Source organism: Prionailurus bengalensis, chromosome C2 (assembly GCF_016509475.1).
Source record: "Prionailurus bengalensis isolate Pbe53 chromosome C2, Fcat_Pben_1.1_paternal_pri, whole genome shotgun sequence".
In the NCBI taxonomy this organism is placed as follows: domain Eukaryota; kingdom Metazoa; phylum Chordata; class Mammalia; order Carnivora; family Felidae; genus Prionailurus; species Prionailurus bengalensis.
In genome coordinates, this window is record NC_057350.1 from 71719254 (window position 1) to 71730000 (window position 10747).

At 39.2% G+C, this 10747-nt stretch overlaps 2 protein-coding genes across 12 annotated transcripts in view; one reads left to right on the plus strand and one right to left on the minus strand.

Moving 5' to 3' along the window:
* The window catches only part of IQCG (IQ motif containing G), a 56725-nt gene extending 53508 nt beyond the window's left edge, over window positions 1-3217 (plus strand). Inside the window, exon 11 of the mRNA XM_043594428.1 lies at window positions 696-3217. Coding sequence (XP_043450363.1) covers window positions 696-833 — 138 coding nt within the window. The 3' untranslated portion in view covers window positions 834-3217. The remainder of the gene's footprint in view (window positions 1-695) is intronic.
* The window catches only part of LRCH3 (leucine rich repeats and calponin homology domain containing 3), a 152819-nt gene that overhangs the window by 26566 nt on the left and 115506 nt on the right, over window positions 1-10747 (minus strand). For 4 of the 11 annotated variants that reach the window (XM_043594423.1, XM_043594420.1, XM_043594417.1 and 1 more), the window contains one exon: window positions 1894-4871. In XM_043594423.1, the coding sequence (XP_043450358.1) occupies window positions 4749-4871 (123 nt within the window). In that variant the 3' untranslated portion in view covers window positions 1894-4748. The other 7 variants (XM_043594421.1, XM_043594419.1, XM_043594416.1 and 4 more) reach the window with 4 other exon arrangements.

The window sequence follows — 10747 nt, forward strand, 5'->3', positions numbered from 1 at the left end:
AGCAAGGATTTATTGAGCTTCTATGGTGTTTCCTATTTGGCAGGATTCCTTGATTTACAGCAAAAATGTAAAGACTAGCTGAAGACCACCTTTGTTTTCACTAATGGATTTGCTTCCAGTTTTTAGGGCTTAGTCTGATTTTGAAGTAGCGCAGACTGTATTCAGAACAGTTGTGTCTATGACTAAAATATTCAAGAGAGCTATCGAGATCCTTTTTGGAAGAGGATCCCTTAATCAATCCTTTAATCAATCACTGAAGCCAAGAAATGCACCAGGGAGCCTATTGAAGCCATCTAAATTATCTGTACGTTTTTGACTGAATGCTTACTTTTGCCTGTGTCCCAGCTAACATCCCTGTTGGATCAAATGGTTTAGATGTGGGGAACTTGGCCGTTCATAAAGAGAAACAGTACAAAGAGTCAGGTTTTTAAGTGTAAAGGAAAAGACTGGCCTTATCAGATTCCTTTTCTTTATTTTCAGTCCTTGAGAACTTTAGATTCTGTGGCTTAAGCTCTGGGTCCTGCACCGCAGGGCAGCATTGCTGTAGGTACAGCAGGCATGGCCGCTTCCATGTTTCAGATAGACACCGTTCTTCAGACAGAAGTAACTTTAGGAAAAAACAACTCCCTTCTGCAGAAAGGATGCAGCTTATCAGGCAAGCTATAAATTGTACTCACTCCCCCTTTCTCTTCTAGCTCCAGGCCTGGTGGCGAGGCACTATGGTACGGAGGGAACTTGGTGGTTTCAAAATGCCTAAGAAGGACAAAGATGATATCAAGGATTCCAAAGGTAAAGGCAAAGACAAGAACAAGCGGAGAGCCAAGAAAAAGTGACATTCTCTTGCCTTTTCCTCTGGTATTCTGGAGCTGGGAAGGTGGACTTGAAAACATTTTACCAGCGCAGAGAACTCATCTACAGGTTGTTTCTTATTTGGACATTTCCAGGTGCTGCCTGGTGTTTTCACTTTGCCTGTTGTATTAGTTTGCAAACCCTGAATTAGGACTATACTGCTGACTTAGGGCTTCTTTTGAGAAACTTTTGCTAGGAAGTATTTCTAGGAGGCTTATGAAGATTCTTCTTGCTCTTTCTTACTAGAAAAAAGTCAAGGGCTTAGTTATTGTGATGCATTAAAACTTCAGTAATTTCTGTAATGTTCCTGATTCTATCATTTGTCTACAGTGACAAAACTCTTTATGAGCAAAAGTGTTCAGTCAGAATTCCAAGACGATGCTTATAAAGTGTCTAGCATAATATAGACACAGTGAAGTTCCACAGGTTGGTTCCTTTCTGCCTTTTAGATTTGTTATCACTTTAGTGTTTTTGTTGGGGTGGCGGCGGCATGGAATATGTATCTTACTATAAGCTGCTTCAGCTCCTTTTCTGGGAAATAGGTAGGGATATAAATTATAAATTAAAAAGATAAATAATGAATTAGAATAAACAGATACGAGATGTTAGGGTGTACAACCCACACACAGTAAAGTTGGGGGACACAGGCCTGCTGGAAGACTAGCTCGGAGAGATTTTCGATCATGAGACACCAGGGTCTATGCCTGCTTTGCTTCCTCAACAATTTTCACCTTGCAGGACATTAAGACTAAAACAGTAAGGATAATCCAAACAGAATGCCTTGGGGTGCTAAAGCTTTCCCTGCAGCATAGTTGGTAATTTATGAGAGAAAAGTGTCCAAATATCACATGTATTTCATGAATTAAGCCTTATATGTGATTCCAAATAAAGGGAAATACTGATATCTGTACTTCCTTAGAGTAAAACAAACAAACAAACAAACTGATCTCAAGGGCCTGTTATGAGGACCCAGTTTCTACTGATGTTCCTTCGGGGAATTAAATACCCTTTCATTTTAGCCAAGGAAATCATGCTTTAGGTATGAACATTTTCAAATCAGCCTTTATTTCACGCTATTGAAGTGTTGGCTTTTATTTTAATGTCAACGTGTAAGGTGGCATACAGGCAATTTAAAATAACATACATGATATTGACATATTTATACTTAGAACTTATGCATTATATTTACAGACACACAAATATAGGACAATGTTTTACAAAATCTTTCACTAATTACATGTTTACAACATTTTCAGAAATAAAATGAAATCCGCTGTAAACCATCTCACTGCAATACTTATATATAAAAAGGGTTCTAAATATCCATGTTTTCCTTCATTTCTATAACCATTTTAAGCGCTTAGTTGTTAAAAATTCATCATACTCGTCAGCACAGTCACACATCATTAGTCACTGCTGAGCTGTAGCAAGAAAAATCAGACTCCTCGATTAGCTGTAAGGCTGTATTTTAAAAAGCTATTAAAGAAAGTGACCTGCTAAGAAGCCCCCTACTCTGTTCTAGCTAAATACAAAGGCCCCTCTGCCCATAAGTTATTTCCAGAGACCTGGCTGACTTACGATGTCCGTAGCTGGCAGGGGCCCTGCTGGGTGGGCACTTTAGCCTTTTCTCTGTTCACACTTCAAGCACTGGGCTGGTCACCGCTTCAGTAGGAAGCTCACAAATGGTCAGGTGGAACCGTTACAACATCGTCTTCATCTCACACTGCAGTCTAGCAAGGCTAAATGTGAAATTTTCTTTCCAGTTTTAAGTACATACAAAACACTGAATACAAAAATTTTTCAACAAAACCATCATGAAATGTTTCTGCATCTTGACAAAGGAAAGAAATTCAATATGCTTGATATTTTTCTTCATTATCAACCAAAACTGTACACAATTTTTTTCTAGCAATTCAAATATAAATTTGAATTAGTTTGATAAGAATACATTAATAAGGTTTCACGTTATGTGTGAAATGTGAAATAAGTGGAAATTTCCATTTATTCATATGGGATAATTAGTTGCAAATGTCCCAAATGTTGTATTATGTATGTCTTCTGGGGTTATTCTTGCATAGTAGGTGACAAAACAGTCCTGTTCTTTGCTGAGTTTCAAATGACTTCTATTATTCAGAGATTGTACTGAGGTTTAATGTTGACTAGAAGGAGAAATACCTATAGTTTAAAAATGCACACAAATTCTAAACAAGTCCCAATTGGAGGGTATGTTTGGAACTGTAAATATAATGGGGTCTGGCTCTAAACACTTAAAAGACATTTTACTTTTGTTCTGTAAGAACAGTGAAGAACTGGGTTTTGAGCTCAGATGCTTTATGGTCTTTCATATTAAACTTGGACAAAGTGGTAATGTTCTGCTGAATTTGTTTCCCTGTGAGAACAGGGAGAAAACATTATTTTGACCGGATACTCCATGATTTTCCTTTTAGATGCTGCATTCACGTGATAGAGAACATTTTGCTCAAATGCATGTATTGGTAAAGTAAATCCAGAACAATTCACAACCCAGGATAACTAGTATCTTCACTGAGTCTATTTACCCGGTTTATAAAGGCAGTGAATACCAAAAGATATGCTGACAACTAAAAGGGGTTCAAAATACAGGGTAAGAAAGACCCTAGTGGCTTAAACCTGAACAAAGGCTCCCAGCTTTGTTACATGAGATCTTGGGCCCTTTCACTTGGCCCATAATTGAGTAAAGAAGGCACAAGTGGTAGAGTTAGATGAACTAGATACACAGCACGCTGTTTTTTAAGATGCCACAAGCGGCTTGATTCAGCCATGGAAACTGGCTTGATTCAGCCACGGAAACCAGCTGTTACCTGAAAGAAATTAAGAAACTTGGTTTTTCCTTTATTTCCTTTGCTTTGTTTTCATAATCTTCCATTAGTCAGAGGGCCGGAAGTGTATTCTGCTGTGGGTGGAAGGTGTGTGCAGGTCCAGGTATCCCGGGAGCAGCATGGGGGGAAGAGGATGGGAGGGCTCAATGCAAATGGTGAGTAGTGCCTGTTACCAGCCTAAGGATTTGGAACCTGTGTGGAGTATAAAGTGTGGAGAATAGCAGGATGTCACACAGAACCAAGCTTTAAGTGGTGGTGGCCAGCCTGCATAGGGGGGTGGCCTATGACTCTGGCCTTATATACAACTTAACTCTCTGAAATGGTTTTACTACATAAAAATCTAGGCCTTCTACATTATATTTGTTCTGCCTGGACATAAGTATTTTGTCCAAAAAACCCAGTTCTGTTATTTTTGTCTTGCCTTGCACAGACAGTCCAAATAATCTTAATATATAGCTTCTGATTTTAAATGTGGCTGATAGAGTGGAGTCATTACTCCCCACATCATACAAATATCTAGCTTGAGACAGTGGTCTCTACCACATCTGTTGAAAATGCAGATACCCAGGCCTCGCTTTAGACCTACCAAATGAGACTCTGCATTTTAACAAATGCTCCAGGAGATTCTAATGAACAACCAGTTTGGAAACCAGAGGACTCCAGAAACAGGAAACGGGTAAAGATAATAGCATGTCTGTGCTTTCAGGGGAGCTAAATAGCCTTTTGAGGAGTTTCTTTCTGGTATGTGAGACAAGCCTACTCTCTAGGAAAGCACAGCCAGTTTAGGCTTCAGTGTTGCGTTCTCAGTAATGACAGAATTAAGTTTCATTTGTGAAAACCAACCGTGTCTTCCTAAACAGTTCAATGGAAACGAATATAACCTCCCCTAAAATGGAGGCATGAAGCAAAATATTCCTGTTCGGAATCATGGAAACAGTCCTTTTTAAGAACACTTAAGAGCTTTGTTTAAGCAGACGGCTGGCAGCAGCAATCGCGTCCTGCTCCGGTTTGGCCAGGCCAACGCCCAGGTGCTGGGGGTCCTTACACAGCAGATGACGGGTGCTGCTGCTTGGGGGGGGCAAGTGCCAGGAGAGCCTGGACCGTCACCGCAACCTGGCTCAAACCTTTCTCTTCTAAAATGTGGAGAGGCAAACATAATTGCTCCTGAAATGGAACGACGTAACATAAAAACAAACAAAAGAGAAAACAGGATGAACATCAACAAACTAAAAAGAAAAAATAAGCATCTCTTCTCTCCCTCATAATAGTCAACTGAGATATGAAGAGTCAGTCTGGGAAACTGGCCTCTGTTAACAGGAGTTACACAGAGATGGTACCTGACACCGTCACTTTATTAAAACAACTAAAAGTACAAACGGACCATTTTGAAAACTGGGGTAAGGACAAGTTACATACACTTCTACATACAACAGAGGATAACAAAATACTATGGAGTAAAAGCAACATCCTTCATTCCTGATACATAAAAGATCAATGCAGATCAGTAAAATGAGGTGGAGAAAATGGAAAAGCAGTTCCAAGTTACCAGATGGCTCAGGCCTGACAGACAGGACACTGTAGGAGAAAGTGCTCTGGAAATCATACACCAAAGGAACGCAAGATAGTTTCCTGCCAGAAGCCAGACTGCTTGCAGGAGGGATGCCCACCAGCTGTGTTATAGAAGAAATGGAAGTATTTCATATCCTGGTATTTAATGGATTAAATTATGCTGGAGATCTATGATGTGTTAGTCAGGAATACCTCAATCACCATATATTTGAAAAGTGTTTATATGTTTGCTTAAGGAAGTTAAAAACTTCTACTGTGTTTGCCTCATTAACGTTTGGTTAAGCCTTTCTTGAGAGAGAAAAAGGCAGGGTTTAAGGATAACACCTATCGTTGGTGTTTCTTTTAAGATCAAATATTCAGAAAAACAGACACTGCTCTCACAAAGGACAGAAAGTAGAATTCTGGTCCCACTAAAAAGGAGACTACACATATTTATTAAAAAAGATAACTGGACTTTTCAATGGCACTTACTGTATTAGGAAGTTTTACAAAATTAGTTGCGATAAAAAATATAACATTTATTTTGAACAGTTATTGGTACTTGCACTTAAAACTTTAATACTTATCCTGATAAAACAAGGTAATTGCAATCTTTTGACCTTATAAAACTACCAACTCTGTATAAATACTTTGAGGACCACTGCCAATACAGATGAACTATTCTAAAATGAACCTGCAGGGTGTTTTGCTCTTGGGGAAGCATAGTTTCTCTGAGGCCAATTCCCTGATCCCTTCTCCATAGTGCCCCACACTGCTGCCTGTGGTTTAGACATTCCCTCAGAGGCTTATGCTTTCCAGATGTGCATTTACCTGCCAGCCAGCTTGGAGGGAACGCTGTGTGCTCTGAAGAGAATGTACAACTACCCCCCTGCAAGACCACGTGTTTTATCTTCTAAAGGGACAAAACTCCGCAAAATGGAATGGTCTTTGACTCCGAGACATCTTAAAAATAGAACAAAGCAAGCCTTCCAAACTCTGGAAGGCACCACTACTATATAAAACTGGTTTTCAACACAGTGGTCAGGTCAATATTTCAGCATTAATAGTAAACAGTTTTTTAATGTGTTAAAGAACTGTCCCATTTAATATGTAAGAAAACCAAAGCAATCACACCCTCAGGCTGACTTCTACAACAAGGTGTTTGTTATGTTTCCTGCAATTCCCCTTAATATTTGAGTTCAGTAGATTCCTGAATGTTCAGAAACCCTATTTATGAGAACTAGAATCTGAATGCAATCATGAAGTAGTTTCAAGCATTAAGGCCAGCAGCTTACATATTTAGGACATCCTGAAGACGATAAAACTCACTGCCTTGGGTACAGAGCAGAGACTGCTGCCTGATACTTTACCTGTTCTTACTGTTCAGATACAACCTCCTGAACAGCCTAATTCAGTACAAGTTCACCTATTAAGATGATTCAAGTATACTGTAAATTACATAAATTTCTATTTAAATTATAAATAGGGTTCTAGAGGTGAAGCTAGTTCATTGATAACAAACACAGTAAATCTGGACAGGTGCCTACTCCTGAAAGGTCAGCTCCAGACCATCTGCTTGTTGTGGACTATTTTAAATGTACACACTGGGCTCAGAATAGCGATCTAAGGAACCCACCTGATTTTTGGACTGCACATTCTGATCAAATTAAAATTACTAAGACTAAATGGTCAGTCCTTCCAGATGTGCAGACAGCAAATGGTTACGTGGACCTGTGCCTCACAATACAGGATACCGCAGGATTTTCGGGCACAGCTCGATGCAGAGATCTTAGTGACCAGCTGCCTCCTCAACTGGAGAGGGTGCAACTATTTTCTTTATGAGCAGTTGTTGAAGACGTTGGAAAATGGCCACTTGGGAATTTTATTACGTCATATTATATCCTAAGTCTTATTCTAAGAGCAGGTGCAGAGGCACCTCAGCACTTGTGATAAGAGGAAAAAGGACACCGGCCAGAAGAATGGACAAATCACCAGGAGAAAAAACGCTGGTGTTTTGCTCTGTTAGCAATCATCAATGCTTACTAATGTGATGGACTGTTCATCTGGACATATGGGGACAGGATTTATCTCCTTTATTGGTTGGCTGTTTGATAGCCAGAAAAAAAAAAAAAAAAAAAAAAAAGCACGTATGTAAATACTTGGTAACAAGAAACAAACCTCCTTTACCAAACACAGGAATGAGGTGGAAAATCACTGGAGTGCAATCTTTCAGCTAGAGGGGGAAGATCCCGTAATAAAGCAGACAGAGAGTTAACATTAAAGTACAATAAAATGCCACAAAACCCAAAAGCTGGATAGACAGAGAGACAAAACTGGATTCTTCTGAATGTGCCCCAAGAGAAAGTAGTGTTTCAACAGTTCTTTTAACGCTGAGGTTTAGCTGAAGGATGTCAGAAGGGGAACAAAGATTGTCCTGTCCAAAGTGTGAGCAGGAAAGGAAAACAGAAAAACAAAGTCAGTGGTTCAGAAATACAGATTTCAGTATAGAATTCAATATGATCATCTCAGTCATACTCACAGAAACACATCCTAGTCATATTTTTTATTTTGAAGAATGAAAATAAAATGCTAAAAAACAAAACCACAAACACCACTCTTTGTGCTGAGCTTGCTTTTACTACTAAACAGCAGAATAAAACTGGCTTGTTGGTGACCAGTACGAACACTCAGGAAACTGAACAGAACTGGGTGATGTGAGGCCTACAAATGGTGAGTGAGGTCTATGCCAGGCAACCTCTATCCAGACTCATTTTTCCCTATTAACAAAAAAAGAATGGGCCAGAAAGCAGGACCAAACCTGCACGTGGGCTGAGGAGAGGTAAGTGTTCAGAGAAAGCCCCTCCAGCTCATAGGTGAAGAAATTAAGTAAATAAAAACACAATTGGACTGGAGGACAGGAGAATATTCTTTAACACATAACATATAGTAATTCTAGGACATAAGATACTGGACTCAAATAGACATTTTTATCACCCATTATAGTTTTCTGAATGTAACATACTTAATAAAAGTATAATAATAAAGAGAATACCCACATGCCCAGCCTTGTCAGAGGCTTTCAAGTCACCTTATTCTTTAGAGTTTCATTCATAACTCATCAACACTTCAAAAGTTATATTGAGAAGGGAAATTGTTCACCTTTATACATATTCTCTGGACATAAAATCTGACAAATATTTGCAATATTAAGTTTTATGTTATACATTTTCAAAAGTGACATTACAAGTCAAACAGAAGTGGGGGTATTTAGGTAAAGATCAGAATGCCCAGACATAGGGGAGGACAAAGGAAGAGGAAGAGGTACAGGTTTCTTCTTTCCTCCTGGGGCAGAGGGACCTGAGGTTAGTTTGAACCTATGAGTTTCTGTATTTATTCATTTTCCTTCACTCTGTTTTAAGCAAATGACTAATTTTTTAACAGAAGCAGCATCGTAACAGGAACCCATCTCAGAGTGGTAGTGGTGGTAGTGATGGTGGTCGACACTGGGGTGGAAGGCAGAAGCAGAGAGGAAGAGGTGGCCTCTGGGATTGTCCACTTCCTCTTTCGGGTGGGGAGACTGAGAGGGAGGAAGGATGTGTCAAGAACCTCAGTCTAACCACCCTGGAAAAATACCTAGTCTTTTAAATTTGTATTTTTTTCTGTCTCCTGCCTTTAAACAGCACAGCAGGAACAGGGACAGGCTGGCCCACAATAAATACTGTTACCCATTGGTTGGCAAATGCTGAATTAAATGTACACTTTAAGGCAGACTATATTTTGCTGACTGTTGGCAGGTACATTCTGAAAGAATCTGAGCGTATGACTTGAAATCTGAGACACAGGGTGGTTCTCTAAAGCCCAGAGGACAGGTACAATGACTGGAAAAGTGCTAAACAGCACTTTTAATAGGTCTGATATAGGCCAAGTCTCGAACCTGTCTTGCTGTTTGGGGATGTTTCCAGTGCTCTTCTCTCTGGGTATGCGGTGCCTCTTTTCAGTTACTCTTATCCTCTCTCGGGTTCCCATTCCCTGCACTAACCCACACCACATTCTTTTGTTCTAAGACATGTGCTATGGCATTGGGGCAGGTCCTGGGCATGCTTGTGTAATGTGATGATTAGGTAGGAACATCTTCAACAGACAGAAGAAAGCACTGACCGTTACTGTGTGTATACACACTAGTATTAGAATATTAGGACCTGCTTATTAATACGGAGAAAATGCACACTATTTGCTTAGAAACCTTATTGATGCTCTCTTACTATGTTTAAAAATGGTTTGTTCTAAAAGAGATGATGAGTCTAGAAAACAATATGATATAAAAATGAAAAATCTGCTTTCATTTGTCCACAGGAACAAAAACAGGTTCTTGCTAACTACCAAAAATGTAAACTTAGGTTCTTTTTGTAACTCGGGTTAGAAAAAAAAAAAAGCCACAAAAGAAAACAGTGAAAAATAACTAGTAGAATTACAATCTACTTAATCAAAGGGGAAAAACAATCATGGGAACTGACTCCAGCTAATGCTCTACGGCGCTGGACTCTTTCTCTTCCACTCTGCAACACGTACAAGAGCTGAGGGAGAAGGCCGCCCACTGGACAAGTGGTGCTGTGACCGCCTCAACTCAAGGTAACTAAGAGAGAGGAATGGGGGCCAGGTAAAGAGAGAGTCACTGTGATGAAAGCTGTTAGGACAAAGGGCTTAAGTTCAAGAGAAACACTGGAGTTGAGTCAGGGGCTAATCCTGGGGTTCTGACAGCTTATTAAGAAAGTGATAGAAAAAAGTCATGTTTTTCTTCTTGAAGGTTGGATACCAGGTATGATGACAGGAACTATAAGGATTATGGTTAATGAAAAAAAAATCAAATAGTACCAAGTTGTTATTTCTTTACATGTATCTATGTCTCATGTCATTAAATATAGTAGTTTTTACGAGTACCATGCTTAGTTGGTTTAACACAATTGTTTTAAAAGCGTTAACTGAATAACAAATGTATGAAGTTCATGTCTCTTAATTAATTACATCTACAGAGCTTAACTATTTGTACTATTTATTAAAGGGCAAGGAAACTGTAACTGAGGAACCTGGAGACAATAAATCTCAAGAGCAGGACAAATCCCTAGAAATAGCCTCTTGTGTGCTACATTCCAAAGTATTAGAGCTTAGTGGAAAAACCAGTGAAATCTGAATCAAGTCTGTCATTTAGCTAACAGCACTGTCCCTGTGTTTGTTAGTTTGGATGACACACTATGTTTATATAGATGTTAACAGTACACGTAAAGTACACACAGTAACTCTCTGTGCTTTTTTGTAACGTTTTTCTAAGTCTAAAATTATTTCAAAATAAACATTTTTAAAAAGTATTAAAGTAAGTGTTCAAAAACCTGAAACCAACTGGAGCATTCTCAGTCTGAGATGCACTCACTTTGAAGCAGAGACTCTTGTGGATGAAGATGTATACAAGTCCAACAGCAAGTAGGAACGTTTAGGAA